The sequence below is a fragment of the Dasypus novemcinctus genome, chromosome 6 (genome assembly GCF_030445035.2).
Source record: "Dasypus novemcinctus isolate mDasNov1 chromosome 6, mDasNov1.1.hap2, whole genome shotgun sequence".
Classification (NCBI taxonomy): Eukaryota; Metazoa; Chordata; class Mammalia; order Cingulata; family Dasypodidae; genus Dasypus; species Dasypus novemcinctus.
Window position 1 is genome coordinate 88,012,837 of NC_080678.1, and position 20,217 is coordinate 88,033,053.

The 20,217-nt window shown below is 43.8% G+C and overlaps 1 protein-coding gene across 2 annotated transcripts in view; it reads left to right on the forward strand.

Moving 5' to 3' along the window:
- The window catches only part of WDFY4 (WDFY family member 4), a 270,517-nt gene that overhangs the window by 44,096 nt on the left and 206,204 nt on the right, over positions 1-20,217 (forward strand). For both annotated transcript variants that reach the window (XM_058299130.2, XM_058299131.2), the window contains exons 8-12: positions 2,589-2,746; positions 4,375-4,827; positions 5,717-5,821; positions 7,317-7,507; positions 17,495-18,075. In XM_058299130.2, the coding sequence (XP_058155113.1) occupies positions 2,589-2,746; positions 4,375-4,827; positions 5,717-5,821; positions 7,317-7,507; positions 17,495-18,075 (1,488 nt within the window). The remainder of the gene's footprint in view (positions 1-2,588; positions 2,747-4,374; positions 4,828-5,716; positions 5,822-7,316; positions 7,508-17,494; positions 18,076-20,217) is intronic.

Sequence of the window (20,217 nt, forward strand, 5' to 3'; positions counted from 1 at the left end):
TTCAGTTTGGGTCCTGGGGTTGATTAGCACCAAAGGACGGGCATCAAAGAATTTCCTTGGGTGCCCAAGCTCTTCCACTGACCTAGAGGAAGCTGCTTAAATGAAAGATCAAATATGTTCCCATGGGCTTTGCTCTGTGAATATGAGCAACCCTTCTCCTCTAGGGGGAGGCAGCTCGTTCCCGTACTTCTGTGACTTCAATACAGAGTCAGGCTTAGAGTGTAGAGGCAGTGACTTGGATGAGGGTCATCCTCCAAAGCCTGTGATTAAATGCCAACATCCTGAGTGCCTTCCTGCAAAGGTCGCTCAGAGTAAATATTCTCATGGGTACAAAATGGTCAACACTGGCATTCCCAAAAAGCATCAGAAGCTTCTTTTTGTAAGATTTTTCTCTTCTTAGCCCTAAAAATCTTTTCCTGGTGTCTTAGTTTGCCAAAGGGATGCTGATGCAAAGTACCAGAGATCTGTTGGCTTTTATAAAGAATATTTATTTGGGGTAAAACCTTATAGCTACAAGGCCCTGAAGAGTCCAACTCAAGATTGCTTTCTCACCAAAATCAGTTGTCATGTGTTGAAGCAAAATGGTTGCTGATCCCTGCCTGGTCTCTCCTTCCTGGGCTTCCTCTTCCTCTTGAGGCTCTGTGGGCCAGCCTCTTCTGATTTCAGCTATAGTCTAGCATAGGCTTGTCTCTCAGGGCTTCCTCTCTCTCAGCTGCAAACTATCAGGCAAATGACTCATCTTTCCCTGGGGCCCCAGGATCAAATATGACAGAGCTGTCTCTTCTTCCCCTCACTGAATTTAATCCAATCAAAGGGTATCACATCCAGGGGAATAGATTAGTTTATAAACATTATCTTTCTCTTTTTGGGATTCCTAAACATAATCTCAAACTGTCACACTTGGGATCTGCTTTATGGCCGTACAAAGGGATTTTTAGGGCAAGCAGATCGGGGCATACTTGGTTAATACCAGCATCCTGGCCAGTTAGGGTTAACTGGGGGGAAGGGAGGGATGATCCACAAGGGTGGAGACTGAGCTGAGGATGTAAACATAAATCAGAGTTAGAACCTTCACAGACTCCAGGTAGCTCTGCAAGATTCCTTAGTTCCTTTCAGTGTCAGAAGAGATGAGTGGTCAACATGGGGCCCAAGGAGATAGGTGTGCTCTTGCTTCTTTAGCAGCTTCCACTTCCCATAGTTTTGCCACCTATCAATCCCTTTGTCCTCCTTTGTCCTCAGAGTAGTTCCATCTTTCCTGGCATTTTACTCTCTCAGTGGCCTCACTGTGTCTTTATGCCATAGACCTGTAGGCAATGTCTACTTGGATTTTCTTATTGCTTTTGGCATCTGTGGATTAGTATGCTTAGTTGGTATGTTTGAATTCGGCCATCTTTGGATTGGTATCTTCCAAAATATTAGGACATCTTTAGTGGAACTCTACCTTATTCAAAGTGTAGCTTTGAGTGTAGTCAGCACTGACTTTCTTTAGAAGAGCTATAAGACTGAGGTACATAGATATAAATAGATATAGAAAGATATAGAGATAGATGGATAGATATAGATAGATAAATGATAGAGAGATGAATGGATATAGGTAGATGAATGATGGGTAGATAAATAATAGATGGATAAATTATAGATAGATATAGATGATATATAGATAGATAAATTGATATAAATAGGTAGGTGATAAATGATAGATGAACTGATATATGGATAGACAGGTATAGATAGATGATGGATGGATGGATAGATAGATAGATAGATAGATAGATAGATAGATAGATAGAAACAGAGATTGATAGATAGAAATGGAGACAGAGAGGAAGAGAGAGACAAGCCCAGTACAGTCTGTGCACAAGGCTGCTAACTTGTCTGCTACACATTGCACATTCATCTGGGACATGATCAAGAGGCTGTTGTTACCATGGATACCAGAGCCATGGCCGTTCCTACTTCTTTGAATAAATGGATGATTCATTTTCCCTAGGCTTCTTGTGGAAGAAAGGAGGCGGGGTGATCCTGTCCCAGGAAGTACTGGGAAGGAGCCACTGTAGCTCATAGGTCCTCCTTTCTAATTTAACTGAAGTCATGCCGAGGTCACTTTCACTCTTGAAATGGCTAAGCTGGGATAAGTCTTGAGAGGCCCTCCTCACTGGGAGGAGCAAGGCAGCCCACCCACTTGTAAGGTGCTATGAACGAAAATAATACCCAAACTAAAAATAAGAATAAGGAAGTTTGGTAAGAGCCTATTTCCCCTGGATGTCTACCTTGTGGCTCTTTTGAAATATGGAACCTCTTATTTTGGTCTCTGCTCTGCTGGTCCTCTAAGCTCCTGCCCTGGGGCTTTCCAGAGCAGCTGCTCCTCTGTATCCTGAAGGCTTGTCGTTAGATCTAAGACCAACATTTGTATAGTCAGGGCACGTCCGTGGCCTTCAGAGGCTGCTGAACTGCCTCTGGGTGGTGATCTTGGGGTCTCCCCCAACTCCCCAGTCTGCATTGCCTCCTTCCCCTGAAGGGAGCACCACAGGCAGATTTGGCTTCTCCGTCCAAGACATCCAGAGGACTGGCCTTGCCTGTCCCCACAGGTACGACGGGCTGTCACAGAGCGAGTTGGATCCTCATCTGGAGGAGCTCCTCCGGCAGGCGGTGTGGCTGACGACCTGTGGGAGGTCAGAGCTGAAGGTGTTTGACAGCATCATTTACCCCCAACTGGAAGGCTTCAATTTCCATCACGAGGCTTCTGGTAGGTCCTCCTGTGCCACTGATGGACCCACACCATTCGATGTTATGTCTAAGCAAGGCCATACAGGTCATGCCCTGAATATTTGTGCAGAAAACATACATATACACATGTACTTTGCACTTGTCAATACTCAAGGGTTATATTCTGGTCATGACCTTTGAAGAGATTTCCTATGGATTTAAAATCTCTCCTTTATGGTTTTTTCCAGATATCCACCCTCAGAAACTTTCCCAATGAGAAAGTTGGTCTTAGGTGGGTCTTAGAGGAAACTTTCACTTAATAAAGCAGAATACTCTCTCAAATAATGGGGGAATCCTCTGGTCTCTACCCCACCCAGTGCTTCCACAAGTGTAACTTACCCTGTAGCTGCTGTTTACATGATGGGGACATGTGATCCTGAATCTGCTGCGCATCAGAGTCGGTGCCTTCTCACTACTTGAGATATTGGTTGACTGAATGATTGAAAACTCAACAACATGCACTGTTGCAACAGGTGTTCCTTTAGGCACTGAGGAGGCCAGGTATCTGCTCACAATAACTTCTCTAGTGGGACCATCAAATACACACTGAGCTATAATGCACTCAAAAAATGCACAAGTTAGGTGGTGACCCCTGGTGGAGAAGTCAGCTCCGCTTGGGTTAGTTAGGACACCCCTTACCCAGGGCCTGCTTGAAATGAGTAAGGCTAAGTGTGGGTGTCCAGAAACAAAGAGGAGTAAGTTAACAGGCAGAAAGTACAGCCTAGGGAAAGAAACAGTCACCTGAACAGCTTAGGAGTGTTGGGAAAAATATGCACAGACCTATCATAGACTAGTGGATGGGGAGACTAGAAAATGGGCAAGGCCAGAGTAAGAAGAGTCTTGCAGTGGACCCAGGCAGACCCAAGGGCATGGAAAAGGTTGAGGGGAGAGGCTGGATCAGAAGTGAGTTTCAGATATCCAAGCAGGAAAGGCTGGAGTCAGCGTGTTCTCCAATGCAGTGTCTCCAGGTGAGAGAGAAGGAGGGTTTGATCTTGGAATTTGAGAGAAAGGAATAGGGCTGGAGTAAAAGGTCTATTCATTTAACAGATTTCCTAGAAATGAAACTGACTTTGCCTTGTAATTCTAACATTACTGGATTTTAATTGATGGAAACCCATCTTCTAGCTCCATGCTGTCCAGTGGAAATACAATGCAAACCACATACGTAATTTTTAAAGTTCTGGTAGCCACATTAAAACACACACACACAAGTTAAATTAATAAGAGTATATTCTATTTAACTCAATGTATCCAAAATATTTCTATTTCAACATGTGGTCAACACACCTGATTATTAATGAAACATTTTGCATTCTTTTACTTATGCTTCTTTGAAATACAATGTGCATTTTACACTCATAGTACATCTCAATTCAGACTAGCCATGTTTCAAGTGCTCTGCTGGCTTCCAAACGTTGCATAATTCAGCTCTAACCTTGCTCACACCCAACCCCACAGTTGGTTCTTCTGGTCTTCTGATAGACATTGACCCCTAGGAGCTAGAAAATAGAAAATTTCAAATGGAATTTCCCAAAGTTAATGTAAATATGAGTTTCTAGACATAGGGAGGAAAAGTGACATGTGGGTTATTATTTTTTTCATCTCCAGGGATGACCATCAAGAATCTTCAGGCCTTCCAAGTCCTGCAGAGTGTTTTTCACAAAGCTAGTGACTCCCTTCTCTGCATGCAAGTCTTGTCGGCCATCAGAACGATGTGGGCCTGGAATGCTCGCAATTTCTTCCTGCTGGAGTGGACCCTGCAGCCCCTCTCGCAGTTTGTGGAGATTGTACACCTGAAGCCAGCCCCTGTGCAGGTGCAGTTCTTCCAGCTGCTGGAGGTCCTGGTGTTTGAGCTGTGCTATGTGCCCCATGAAATCCTGAGGAAGGTGCAGCACCTGATCAAGGAGAGCCCTGAGCTGCCCTGCACCCTCGTGGCCCTGCGGAGTGTCCACAGGATTTCCGGCAGGGACCCACTCTTCGCTGATATCTTCCGTGACTCGGGCCTCCTGGGCCTGCTGCTGGCCCAGCTGCGGAAGCGAGCCAAGATCCTGAGGAAGTCAGGTGTTGCCAAGGAGGGTCGAATGTGGGGGTCGGGGCAAAGGGGCTTGGGGTCAATGTTGACCAGGCCTGGCTCTGAGTGCAGGCCCACCACCCACTTAAAAACTGAGATTTCCCATGCCACTAATATATTTTCTCTCCCGCTTTCCTTGGTGTTTATCTGAGAAGACTTGGTGTCTAATAGTCCTCTTTTGATGTCCCCAGGCTTACTTGGTGCTTTCTAGTACTAAATGTTTCTTGCTATTTCTTAGATATTTTGTCTCTTAGTTAATAGATTCTATTTTTCATTCATTCTTTCTTTCATTCACTTATTCATTCCCCAAATATGAACTGAGCTTCCAATCTGTGTCAGGCATCTTTCCAGCACTGGGGTCCCCATGGTGAACACAGAAGGCATCGCTTTGCCCGCATTGATCTAGCAGGGGCTACTATCTACTCTAGAATCTCTCATGCATCTGAATATTCAGGCTCAGATAGTCTACTTTTCCAGGCTTGAATGGTAAACTATAAAAGAAGCAAAAAGAAAATCAAGGAGAGAGGGCTTGGAGCATCAGGTAGGGCCGTGGTTCTCAGAGAGTGGTCCCAGCTAGTGGCATCAGCATCACTATGGAACTTGTTGGAAATGCAAATTCTCAGGCCCCCACCCAAGACCTACTAACTCTGGGGGTTTTAACCATGAGCCCATAGGTGATTCCAATGTGCTCAGGTTGGAGAACCACTGTTATAGGTGTTGTGAGTTGACATCCTATGGATTGGGAGCACACTCCCTTTCAATGGAAACTTTTTATTCATGTTTCCTTAAAAGGGCTGAAAATGAATGGAATCAGAGATCTGGGGACCTACCATGTGCACTTTTCTTAAACTGCCTTTTATTGCTTCTTAAATATCGCAGGGAACAAAGAGTCCACTCCTGGTGTCCAGGATCTAGAAAGAGACCTGACCTGTGTGATGCTGAGAACTGTGGCCACCCTTTTGAAAGGCTCAGTTCGGAATGCAGGTAAGGTTCGTCTAAAATTTGCCTTTCACTGCTTGGTTGAGCTATTTCCTGGCTATGTATATCAGTGTTCAAAGGTTATATTCAAGGTATAATCAATGTTAATATTGTGGCTAATGTTCATTTGCTGGTGGAAGTTGAGAGATCATCAGTCAATTGATAGATACATTGGTTGACCATTTTACTTCTAAGGTTGCTAATGAAGGTTGATTAGTACATTAACTCCTGAAACAAAGAAAATATGCTTCATCTGACATTTCTTAAGCTTATGAAACCACAGAGGTCCCCCCTTTTCAATTAAAATCTATTAATATCCTGCTGCACTGGCTGTAGATGATTTTTAAAATTTTAGATCCAAAGAGTAATATATAAAAAGCCCAAAGAAAGCTAGTCATTTTTAAGAGACATCATTTTGATATTTTCCTAGACCATGATAACCTTAGCAGCTCAACTCTAACCATCTGAAAATTATTTTGACTTCTTAGATCATGTGGCTTCCAGGAATTTTTAAAGACATAAAATATATGTGTGTATATGCAAATATGACTATAAATATAAATATATATATATTATATGAAAAGATGCACCAACAAAGTCACATCAGTGGCTTGGTCATTGCAGCATCTTTTCTTGAGGTCCTTCTGGATCAGCTATACCAAATGTGAAAAACTATTATTTCATTATAGCAGAGGGTCTCTGACATCAGTCTGCAAAAGACTTCCTGTAAGAATTGGTTAAGATATATGTTCCTAGGCCTTATTTGGAGAGATGTTGTTAGTGGGGCAAGGTGGAGCTCAGGAATGTGCTCTTACAGACTCCTCCTAGGTGGTCTCCCTGTATGTGGTACTTGGTCCAGGCTCAGAGGCATCCTGCCTTATGGAGTTGACCTTCCCAAATCCGTGTCCTGCCATTTCAAAGATGAAGGCACGTCCTCATCCTTATTCTATGTGTGATTACTCCAAATATTAATCCTGGGGTTGAAATTCTCAGGATTACTTCTAAACAAAAATAGATCGCCAGCCAAATTTCTTAGCTTTTCTCCACAAGAAATTATCCAGGACTCCAATATAGTCCTATCTTTAAATTCTGGCTGTCTTTCCAAAAGAATTTTGATGGCGAGAAGAGAGAAATTAGCTATTGACCTTGGACTAGGGATTTATGGGGAAATAAAGGGTAGAGGTATATCTAGTTAAAGTTTGTATTACTAGGTTTCTTTTTTTAAAAAAGGAAATAAAATATGATTGTTTTAATAAAATTCTCATTAGGGAAGAAAGCTCTTTTTCTTTTTAATTCTTAGCCCCACGATTTTGCTTTTCCTTGTCTCAATTTAATGGTGGGTATACCTTACAAAAAAGCTGCTAATGGGCAGGAAAGATACATAAACATGTAGCAAAACACCCTTTGAAAATTGTAAGAAAGAGTTTTCCTTGTGATGGAAATGAAATGAAGGTGCACCAGCCCCCGTGGCTCTAGCCCACCCTGTCTGTCTGGTCCCCAGTTGTCCTGAAAGACCATGGCATGGTGCCCTTCATCAAGATTTTCCTGGATGATGAGTGCTACCGGGGCACCTCGCTCAGCATCTTGGAACAGCTCTCGGTCATCAACGCGGAGGAGTACATGAGCATTGCTGTGGGCGCTCTGTGTTCATCCACTCAGGGGGAGCTGCTGCTGAAACTGGATCTTCTCAAGGTAACTTCACGTGCCCGTCTCTGCTTGGCTTTCCCACTGAGATGCAGCAGGTTCTCCTGCGTTCATTCATTCAGTTAGGCACCATATTAGGGTAGCGTTAGCTGCTGTAACGAGTAAACCCCAGCTCCTCAGTGGCTTAATGCAGTAGAAGTTTCTTTCTTAGGTATAGTTAATGTATCTAAGATTGTACCTTAGGTACAATCGATGATCAGTAAGGGGTGGTATTCAGGGACAGCTGTCATCTGGGCATCAAGTCCCGTCAGCAGACAAGGGACGAGAGAACGAGGAGAATGGCACAAGGCATTTTTGTGTTCAGGTAGAGAACTGGCACATGTTAATTTCTGTCCAATTTTCTTTGGGCAGAACTCAGTCACATGGACTCACCAGATGCACTGAGAGCTGGGCGGCTGCTTCCCAGTAATAGTGTATGCTAGAGAAGTGGAGCCCAAATCAGTAGTAGCCAAGCAGCCACTAACTTCCTTCACCAGCATCTATTGAGTGCTTACAAATTTCCAGACCTGGAGCAGAGTGTGTGGGACGTAGAATTAAATGCCACCATTTGGTTGCTCATAGATGGTGGTTGTAATAAACGAGCAATATTACTCTGTAGGGCAGCAAATGCCCTAGTAGACATTAGGTGCAGACAGCTGTGGGGACGGAGCACCAGGAGAGACCAGCACTGCCATAGGTACTGAGCAGGGCTCACAGAGCAGAGAATGGCTGGGTGGCGAAAGGTGGCAGAAGGCAGCAGAAGGCAGGCAAAGCTGCAGAACACTGGGCACTGAGGGTCGAGTGAGACTGGAGGCCACACTTGGGTAGCAGAGAGAAGAATATATTATTGCTTTTGTACTATTGTTCATAACCTCAAATCATCTTTAAAGTGAAGAAATACAATAGATAGCATCAGCATTGTCCCTTCTGCCTCACAGTGTTACCTATTTTGTTATTATAGCTCATTTTTCACTTCTTTCACCTTTCTGGGTTTATGCCTTTTAAAAAAAAACATGCCTTTTCTTTCTTGTTATGTGGTTTGGGTGCAAAGAGCTGAAGTGAAAGCATATATCCTCCAGGGAATTGACTTTGTGATCTTTCATGTATTTGTACAACACAACCTCACATAAAACACACACCCGTGGTCCATGAACCTTTCAGCGTGATCACTGGTGAATTTCCAAACTGCAAAACTTCTCTGACTTTCCAGAAGTTATTTAGCCCATAGACCTTACTTAGCCATGAAAGCATCTGTAAAAATCGTGGAACCTGTAGAGAATGGTATCTGGCTTATTTTATCTGTGTTACTTCTCTGCAGAGTCAATGTCAAGCATTAGTGTGACATAGTGTGGTCTCAGCCGGCAGACCTGGGCATGGCCACGGCACCGTGAGAGGCCTGTCCACAAGTGATATGCATGATGGTAGCTCTCTTTGTATCTCTGAAATGACAAGAACCACAACGTGATTTCACTGTAGGACCCAAAAACTTAGTGAGGGCGATTTATATAAAATAGAAGCGAAATGACTTTTGAAAGACTCTTGATCCCACGGTTATGTGAGTTGAGGGCACGGAGAGGGCCATATAAATGGACAAAAAGGAGAGGGGCATCAAGAAATAATGAAAATTTAGAGTTGGGAAGGACTTTGAATTCATGTGGACCTATCTCCTAATTCTACAGGCAGAGGCAGACATCCACAGAGCTTCGCTGATTAAACTCCTATCACATACCTGCTGAATGGGGACGCTGGGTTGGGATCTAAGACCCATGACTTAAAATCTGGGCCCTGGGTGTCTTCCCCCTTCCCCGGCTGTGTGTTGTGTTTGCTTCTCTTACGCATGTGCTCAGCTTGATGAGTGTGAGCCGGTTCCACAAGGAGCAGGGATGGCATGAGGCTATCAAGACCTGGGTTTTCTATCAGGTGAATAATCGGAATCCCCATCTCTTTCCGACCTACCTAGTCAAAATCAAACTAGATTCGCAGAGAGAAGAGTTTTGGTTTTGCTAGCTACACTTTGTCTGGAGCCCAGTAGAGCAAAGAGTGCTTTGCCTGTCTCCCGGAACGATCAGCCTGTTTGCGCTCTGGCCCAGAGGCGTCGTACTGAGTTCCAGCCCTTGGGTAATAGGTCTGAATTCCTAGAATTAGCAATGCAAAGCCATTATGGTGTTTTACAGATTCAATATCATTTCAGCATCACGCTATCAAGAGAGCACACAAGCCATAAACACCGCACAAGCTTATTTAACGAAGCCCTGCGCCCGGCTCCACGTGCTGTCTTCTCCCCGGGCAGGGCTTAGCGGCCACTGCGGGACCAGGATGGTTAACACTTTGCTGAGCCTGTAGGGTGGTGGGGAGCACTGGGGCCCAGAGTCCATTCCAGACGCACCCTTCCCCGAGCCCCGAGCCCGGGAGCAGCCAGGCAACGCTTGCTGCGATCAGATGTGGAATCCACATTTGTTTCCTAAATCATCTTAGGAGCTCCTTGGAACTTGGAATTTTAGACATTAAATTAGCTCTCTCTGCCTGGATCCTGCTTTTCAGCAGTTGAGAGACAATCCAGCCCGACTCTGTGTCTATAAAGAGGGCTGGATGTAAGTGGAGTGTGGGGAGCTGCAGGCAAGGGGGCACAGCCTGCCCCTCTGAATAAGTTTGCCATGCTGGATGCGTCCACAGCATCTCACCTCCCTCCATTCCCTTCCCTAAGGGAGAATCCGCAGAAGGAAAGCCCACCAGAAGTACCTAGCTTAAGGGGAGTCATTTCCAAAACTCAGGGGCGCTTCCATACCAATACAGAAACACATGTAACTTCCCCGCCTCATTCTGGCAAATGGTAACTGAGTTAAAGCGTAATGTAAGCAAATGAATTTCCTCTCTGCAGCCTGTGGGACTGTGATTGGGTTAGGCCCAAATTCAGATTGATTTGCTAATATACATTTAGCTGTTCAACTCTGAGCTTAATTGCATTACCTCACCGGTCTTCCAGCATGACACATGGAAAATTATGAGGAATAACAAATAATAGAATGTGAAATAAATCCTGTTAGGCCTAATGCAGTTAGCGCTTTGCAGCAGACATCCATTTTATAGATTCAAGCTGGAGGAATACTAACTCCGCGCCGATGACATGGTAACTGAGTTAAGAAGGAGGAAATGTGCTTAACGCTGACCTTTCTTGAAATGTGTCAACCCGAGCCTGATTACTTTGACTTCAGCTGATTGGATTTACTCCCTTCCGCAGTCTTGCGACCCTCGGTGATGCATTATCATGCAAACTTGAATGACAGTAATGGAGGCCCTCCTCCTAGGCCCCCAATTCCTGACAAATCGCTTCCCGAAGTAGCAAGGTATTTATTTGCCTTTATGATAGAAATGTTCCTCTTTAGCTGCTATGAAATTAAGCCGTTGTAATTGGATTTTGGGCTCTTTACTTTATGACTCTGCAAATATGAAATTAACCCCATCCCAAGAAATAATAGAGCAGTCTACGTTCTAATGAGATTAACCCCATTTTAGATAATGACTCTGAATTTAATAAATCAAGCAGAGCCACAATCAAGGACAGCCATTCTTTGCTCCTCCCCTCTCCCGAGAGGAGAAGAAAACACGCCACCAAGGGATCAGGGGGGACAGAGCCTCTGAGAAGCACATATCATAATGAGAACTGTGATTTGGTTGTTTCTCTTTTTAAGATGTCTGTTTCCAACCCTCTCTGACTGATGGAATTCTTTTGAATAACATCTGAGGTCCAATTGGAAGATTGGAAGGCGGTTTCTTTGGGAAGCAGGAAGTTTCAGTGGTCATTCATTCTTCGATTGCCTTTAATCTGTTTAGTTTGATCTTTTCATCCATCTTCCTTTTTGGTATTTGTTTTGTCACATGCCGTGAGATAAACAGAAGAGCCGCATCCAACTGGTTTGCCTAAAAGAGCCTCCTTCTTGTCTTGGGAGCCATGGAAAGCACTCATAAATTTAGACGGTGTACCACCCTCTTTCCAAGAAACCGCAGCTTTGGCTTTCCTGTTGTCTCAGTGACTTCCTTGCTTTCCATGGCGTGAGTTATGTGACCAGGTATAGGTCAAGCACACTTGCTTTACCACGTACCAGGGTGCAACATTCCGAGTGGATGATCAGTTGGCGATAATGACTGCCAGGGCCATGTGTACTCCAAAGTTAGAGTAAGTTCCCAACTCGGTGGAAGAAAGGATCGTTTGGTGGGCATGAGTTGCTCACAGAGGGCAGGCCCAGAGGCAGTGGATCGATCCGCAGGCTCTCCTGTCCTCCTGAGGCCCCACGGGGTAGGAGCAAGGAGGAATTGGTGATGCTGGGGATGGAGAAAAGGCTTCCCAGGCTAAAAACCTCAGCTGTTGCTGTGCCACAAGCTTTCACGTTTCCTGACATTTCCAGAAGAGCCTACACTAACAAGCTACATGCTTCTCTTTAAGGACTTGTCTACTATAATCAGTCTTTCCTGGCTCAGGAACCAAATTCAGAATTAGATAGATGATGCCATCACCCAGGAGGAGAAAGCAGGACCATTGCTCAGGTGTCCTCAATATTTGAATTCTGCCTCCATCTTTCTGGCACTCTGCAAAGTCCATTGCCCCACAGTTCTGATTTAATACTGCTTTAGTGGGCAGCTTCGGTGCTGAGATTTTTTTCAAAGAGCAAAATAACAATTCAATTTCTTAACAGCCCTCTCCTGATCTGAGGTGGGTGATTGTTGATCTAAACACCCTAACACACGCATTTTCTTTTTCTGTATATGCGGAAAGCTCAAATCACCCTTATTGGTAAGGATGAATTTTTCAACTCACTTTGAACTCTTTGTCCATTTGAACATAATTGTGAACTTGGGCCTCTCATACTATCTCCCAGTTACTTCAGTCTTTGTTTTTTGTAGCTGTTTTAAATTCTTGAAATGTCATATATGGGACAGTGGGAGCCTTTTAAGCAGCTCCTTTGTCACCATTTCTGTTCATCTTTGACCACCTCACCTGTTTGTGTTAGGTTAGTCCACATTCACCTGTGTTTTCCAACCCCAAGTCCAGAATTAGCAACCCACCAAGCAGCTCTGGTTTCTTGTAGGGAAATGTAGTATTAGAGACCAAAATTTTCATGTTGACACAAACCATTTCATGTTGGCACACACTAGCATAGGATTATACTCAGGATAGGGTAGGGTACCAGCACTTCAGGGACAGAGCTAAAAAATTACCCCCTCTTTCTCTGTATGACAGCTTTTAAATCTATTCTCCACCCACCTTTTTTGAGCTAGCAGCATTCTCTTAGTCCACTAACATGTATTATGGTTATCCGAAACCATGTTTTTAAGTTGCTTCATTCCCCACCCTCTAATTGGAAGTTTCTCTTTCATTTTTGCTCTTTGAACCTTATTTCAGCCATCTTAGAATTGACTCCAAACTGTGCCTGCCCAGAAAACCCCCTTTGCCTGGATTAAAACAAATCAAAATTCCTAAAATCTATCAATGAAACCACAAGATCTGGTCAATCTCTACTAAATATGTACAGTATGTCAGTGTCTTAAATGGAATCCCATGGAATTTATATAAATAATAAATAAGGAAATACTAAAAGTTACAGGCCTTTAATATTTATCTACAATTTCCCATAAATTCTTCACTTTTATGTGTGAAGCTTTAACATAGAATGAGAACTTCTTAAATGTCTTTAAGCGAAAATTTTCATCATTTCAATATCACACCACCCTAACATTCAAGAGTGCCAGAAATTACAATCAATATAAGATTATTAGAGGCTAAAAATTAACCCCAGAATTTCAAGTGGAACCAATTTAAGGGGGTTCATGTAATTTTCACATTACTATCTGTGTTTTACAATGAAACAATCAGTTAGAAAACCTCAACATAATTGAGAGAGGGTGCACTGCAGTTTTATTTCTTGTTCTTGATATATTTACCTACCACCCAACTGGAAATGGTGTGCTAAAGTAGCTTCTTTTTGAAAAGCAAGAGTGGTATATAGGGTAGTCAGAGAAAAGTCTTAAGTGAAAAATAATAGTTGAACAAAAATGTTTCCTACCTGTGCTCTCAATTTTTTAATCTTGGGTATAATGCACCAATACCATAGACAAGAACCAGCATGATTCCTTCCAGAAAACTTGATCAATTATGGTCCAATAAGATTACATCGTGTGAGTGATAGTTTTGCCAAAATTCCCAATGGGCTGATCTGGCTTGAACTTCCTGCATGGATCTGGGCAGGTCAGTGCTGGGGCCAGTGATTTATTATTAAGTGCCCACTTACATCTATAGTCATCTTTAGCTGTGTGGTAACTAGTAAATTTGTCTTGAATTAATTAACTACCACACACGCAGTACATTCCCCTATCATTTCTTCTAAGAGCCAAGTCCCTCATCTTCCAGGGGGAGAAGATGAGAAGACCTTGCCCCTTCCTGAAGGAAGAGCTCACTCCTTTTCCATGTAAAGCCACCCCCCCCCTTTCATATGGTATTAATGTATATCCATAAAGATACATTTCTCTAAATTCAACAACTCTCTCATTCTGACTCGCCAATTAACCAATCATTTAAGTAATTCTCCTTTTTCCCTTCCTAAACAAGATTTCACCTGTGCTTAATAATGCCCTATCCGTCCTCAGTACTTCTGTAATATTCTTTCACCTTTTATATCACTTTACGCTTTGACTAAATAACGATGGCAGTGGGGTGGGGACTCAGAGCTCCAACTCCTCACTTCTCAGTCTGCTAGGCTGCCAAAATGCAATATACCTGAAATGGGTTGGCTTTTACAATGGGGATTTATTTGCTTGCAAGCTTACAGTTCTGAAAAATGTGCAAACCAAGGCATCACCAGATGATGCCTTCTCCCTGAAGACTGACTGCTGGCAATCCTGGACCACTCTGCCATGTGGCAAGGCACAGGGGGTATCTCCGGGTCTCTACCTTCTCTTCCTGGTTTCATTGCTTACAGCTTCTGGCTTTCTGGTTTCCTCTCTGCTTCTGTGTCTTCCCAACCATATTCATCTCATTTATAAAGGACTCCAGTAAGAGGATTAAGACCCACCCTGGGCCACGCCCCAAGTGAAATAACCTAATCAAAAGGCCCTGCTTAACACTAAGGTTTACACTAGGTTTACATTCACAGGAGTGGATTAGCTTTAAGAAGATAATTTTCTGGGGTTCATCCCTTTCAAACCCTCCCATAGCACAAAAAGTGAGAGAAAAGAAATGAGAACACCTGACGAAGAAGAACAACCTTGGAAGTACTGCAGGGCATGTGACTAGCTTCTCCCTTTAACTCAGAAGTTTCCAGCAAGGTCATCTTCCCTTCTAATCAATACCTGGCATGCAGGACTTTTTACACTTCTGTCAATGGAAACTTCAAATCTCAAATGCGAATTAAAAAAAAAAAATCACGCAGGAGGCACCTTTTAAGTTTGAAATTGTTTGAGATCCTTTTCTCAGAATGCTATTTCCTTGCACAAATCCCAGAAGCTCAGGTCCACCACTTTCTTTTCAGTTTCTGTATGGGAACATTAAGCTTAGTCCATGTATGTAGAAACAGTTCAACCCACAGTTAAACATAATTTGTTTTTCTCTCCTGGATCTGCTTCTTTATCCCCTAATCTTTGGGAGACTTAAGACATCTCTCATCCCCATTATCATATACTCTACCAGCAAACACCTCAGCACCTGTCCAATATTGACCTATAAAGCTCTCATTGGTCTTTTATGGCAGGACCTGCAGGTTTTGGGGACTCTTTCCTCTTGCTCTTACTAGTCACTTTGGTTATTTATTATCCTTACTGTCTTGGCTAACACATTTAGGGATAGCTAAGGGACTACTCTTTAGGCCCAATCAGCCAGAACTAAGGAAAGAGTGAATGAATTCCATTATAAGATTAACTCACCCCCATAACTTCTTGTCTTCTTTGACTTCCCCTCTGTGCTTTCAAAATTCATCCATGGAGATGGTGGAGCACTCTCCATTCCCACTTCTTACATCCATGGCAGGCATTTCTTGTGAGCTATAGGTTGGTATGAAGAGACAACATATAATCACACGTATATTAGAGTTATATTAAGTACCCAATCATTGGGACAAACATAAAATCTTATTGGGAGCAGGGTGGTTACAGAGGAGCAGAAATAGGATTTTTGTTATACCACTGCCTTTTCATATTTGGGGACCATATCATCATTTTGGATGAATTTATGCTAATAACATACGTATTTCCATTGAAGGGAGTGCTTATGAATATCAGATTTTCTTAGTTCTTGAACCAAACTCAACATTAGGAAGTTTACATCCTCTAGTATTCTGGAAAGCCCTCATCCCTATATGGTTTTTTCCAAAATGCCAAAGAAAGCAAATTTTTTAAGGATTACTATTAAATTCGATAGGTTTATAATATATTGATTGGGTTCTTTTATCATTGACAATGATAATACTAGCATAAATATGGTTTATAATCAACATGTGTTGGGTTAATCCTACAGAGAGAGAATACCAAGAAGTAATGATCTAAGATTCTTCCAGTACCTCCTTGGAAGTCACGGGCTGGCTGACCTGAGTCTCCAAGGAAGCTTCCTTGGAGAGGAAATACTCTTCCTGGAGGGAAGCTGATTGCCAGATGCTATAGGGATCCACAGGATGTCTGTTGAGTCTGGAGGTGTGATTTCAAGGGGCAGAGGAGACCTTCAATGGGAATAGACAGCCTTGCTTCTCTTTTCCTCTCTTGTCCTGATGAGTATGCTTTGGTTCTGACTGCCAAGTTGGTACCTCTCTTAGCACCAGAGCCCTGGGAGTGGGTTCTTCACCTCCCTTTACTAGGGCCACCACTTACAGGGAGAGGAGAGGGTATAAGTGGACAAGACCCGAAGACGCTGTCTCTACCAGATGGAGTAGACAGAGTGCCTGGAGTCCTACCCCAAATCTTCCAAGGCCGGATTCTCCCCCAGCAGTCAGGAGCAAGGTCTAGAGGACTTCAGCAAGTGGGGTAGAGGTACATTCTACCTACCCTCTCCTATGGAATGGGTGGTGGTGGGAAGACAAATTGGCTATTGGGAATGCACAGAAGACTTTTGGGTTCATGGGTGGGTTTAGCTTTTCTTTCCTGCATTCCAAAAATATATATTGAATGCATAGTATAGACCATGAATTTGGCTCAATGAATGATTCATAGTACACGCTCAATAAATTTGGATTTTTAGAAGGGAGTTTAAGTTTAACTGACCAGTAAATATCTCAGTGGTCAGGAGGGTGGTATATTCTACATATCCTAGATGTAGCTCAAGTGCTTTCTCTGTACATGGTCTATACTATATTTTCTATCCATTTTCCTGTCCATCAAAGGTCTCTCCTCTCTACTGGGACACTCTCATCTTTCCACACCAATTTATAAAGTACATTTTCTTGTGCTTTCTCATATAATGGATGTACCCAGGCTTGCACAAAGAGGGATTTAAAAAAAAATCTGCTGCAGGTTTAGTTGGAAAAATCCTCCTTTGCAAAATAAGCTATGGTTCCTTTTCATTCCTTGAGTGAGTATGTACTTAGTAAGCATCATGTTGCACAGCAGTGAGTAAGCCAGAGGAGGGTCATCATTTCCTGGAGCTTTCCATCTGGTGGAGACTCGAGGTCATTTGCAAGTCCTTGCACTAGAGTGTGGCGAGAGTTTTGATAGGGGAATTGGAGGAGGCTACGGGCTCTGACCTGGAGAGCTAGTTTAGTCTGGGGTCAGAGAAAGTTCCCAGAAGGAGCTGAATTTAAGTGAAGATCCGGGAGAGTAAGGCAACCATACACACTAGTGGCCATTTGAAAGAAGGCACCACTAGGCAACCTAAAATTAAAATTCGGAGGGAAAACCTCGTCCTTCCTGTAGACTCCTTGCTGCCGCCCTGAGCAGGGAGAGCGCGCTGGCGAGCTTTGCCAGGGGCCGTGTCTGAGCTCAGCCTCCTGAAATTCACTCACTTTAACTTCTTTGGTGTTTCAGTCTCTCCTCCGAGTCCTTGAGACCCCCAGGGGCCAGGCGGCCTTCCGAGTCTCCAGCGGATTCAACGGGCTCCTGTCACTGCTCTCCGACCTGGAGGGGTCCCTCCAGGAGCCCCCGGGGCAGCCGTGTGGGCCGGTGTCCCCCAGCCAGGCCCTGAGCCTCACCTTCCACACGCTCTGCGCCCTGTCTGCTGCGCTGTACCAGGACCCGGTCAACAGCGCCTTCTTCAGGAGGAAGGGGCTGTTCGAGAAGCTGGCCGAGGACATCTGCTTGCTGGGCTGTTTTGGGGCCCCCGAGGAAGAGGCAGCCTGTCCGCACTCCTGGGCCCCTGCGAAGGTCAGGCCCTTGGCTGATCTGCTGCGCGCCGCCTTTTCCTCCACTGGCTTGTTTCCACCGCCCATCCAGAGCTGCCTCCAGATCCTCGGCTTCCTGGACAGCATGGCCAGAGGCAACCTGCACCTGCAGAGGGACCTGGAGGAGGTCCTGGGGGCCGGGGAGGAGCCGGGCAAGGGCGACCAGGAGGGAAGAGCCAGCGAGAACCCTAAAGGCGCCCTCAAGCCGTGGCTGGACCTGGAGGAAAGGTAGAGCTTTGCTTCCTTCCGATTCGAGTCATCCATATGTGCTCCTGCTTCTTACCCAAATACCTGCGCATGTTCAGTGGGCGTGAAGCCTGGGACAGAAACCTGGGTGGGCAAAAATCAAGCTAAATTGACTCCAAGCTCCCCCAGCCTGGGCGCTGGCAGAAAATGCAGTCTGAGTCGGTTGACGGGTGGGGGAGGAACCCTATTGGGTCCCACAAAAACCAGGGAGGCTCCCATGGGACCTGGAAACCAGGCACATGTTCCCTGCTGAGATGCTCACTTTCTGGTTTGGGTGCTTTGCTGGCGACGGTGCCTGGGCCGGCCTCCCTGGGGCTCCAGGCAGGCTTTGCCTCCTGGGTGCTCATCTCCTCCCTGTGGAGTGGAGTCAAGCCTCAGGCTTGCAGGTCACAAAGCTCTGCCTGCTCCCCACCATGGGGGCTTTTCCTGTTTTCTTGCTGCTTCCACTCCTGCTAACAACAACTAGCACTCCTCTTACTTCCGCAAGCTCAACTCCTCAATGAATTCAGACTTTTTAAAAGTACTTTTTGGAGAAAAAATTCTGTTGCACAGAATTCCACTACAGCAAGGGAGCACAAAGAACCAACTTTCTCCTTGGAGCGGGAGGGAAAAAGGGAAGGGCAAAGCAGCAGTAGCTGGTATCTTTTTTTCCTTCCTCTAATGCAAGAATGACAAAGTACAACTTAATACTACCGTGAATTAGCCTGCCTGCCTGCCCTCCAAGTCATCTTGCTTTGGCTCCAGCAGAGCACCTTCCTACGAGGCATTGTACATTTTTTCCCAAGAGAGCCCCCATTTGACACACTGAGGAGTTGGTGGCTGGCGTGTGTGGTTTATGTGTATGTGGGATTGACATCAAATCTCCAATTACTGGGAAAACTGTATGATTTTTTTCTTGTTTCATTGGCTCATCTGGTAAATGAACCAGTTTTATAATCTTGCCTAAAACAACTTGTTCACAATATACATTTATTGCTCAATTTGATTTCCTGATTAAAAACAAATCTGTGTCTGTGTTTGGGACAGAGCTTGGCTTATAATATTCCTTTCTCTGTTATTTCTATCATATTTATGCTAGCCTCATAGCATGAGGAGCGAAGCCTCTTCTTTTGGGAGAGTGAATGGAAAAACCATTCCTTGGATATTTGATAGAACTTGCCAGTGAAACCTTATGAGCCTGATCTTTTATTGTGAAAAGACATTCCTGCAAGAAGGAAGTGCTGTCAATTCCTGAGTCATTTTTTGCTAAGTTTACTTTCATGTTTATTTTCCCAATTCATCTAAGTGTTCAGTTTATGGGTGTAAAGCTGTTCATAATATATTCTTAACTTTTTGTTTTCTGAAGCATCTTTTGTGCTGACCCATCTCTCATTTAAAATGTTATTTGTATTCTCTCATTTCCCCTCAGCATTCTTGCCAGAAGTTTAGTTTATTCACATCTTCCATGAACCAACTTCTGACATTTCCTGTCTCTCACACATTAAATTTTGTATTGCATTATTTTTGTTCTCTCTCTCTCTTTCCTTGAGTTTATTTTGGCATTTTGGTATTCTTTTCCTTATTTTGATGTTTAAGATTTAAATTCCAGTCTTTTTAAATATAAATTTCCCTCTACACTTTAGCTGAATCTCTCAAGATTTTTTTTGTATTGTATTTTCAATATTATTTAAGTACTAAATATTTTTTAATTTCCCTTATGATTTATAGTTTGACACTGGAATGTTGTTTGAATTTTTAATCTCCAACGTTAGAGAGTTTTTTAGTCATATCTTTGCTGTTGGCTTTTTAAACTTTATCGTGCCGAGTGAAGGTGTTTTGTACGATACCATCCTCTGAAATTAGTTGAGGTTGATTTTATGGTCCCTTATGCAGTAAATTTTCACAAATGTTCACGAGTGCTTCAAACAAGAGTGTAGTGTCTACCTGTTAGGTTCAAAGCTCTATTTATGTCCATTGCAAAGAATTTGTCAGTTTTGTTGAAATTTCCCATATTGTTTTGCTTTTTAAAATCTGCTTGACATATCAGTTACTGAGAAAGTTGTGTTAAAAATCTCCCACTAGGGACTTACTGGTGTCCTGCTGGGGAACTATTGTGATTAGCAAGGGAAGAAATTGTATTATTGA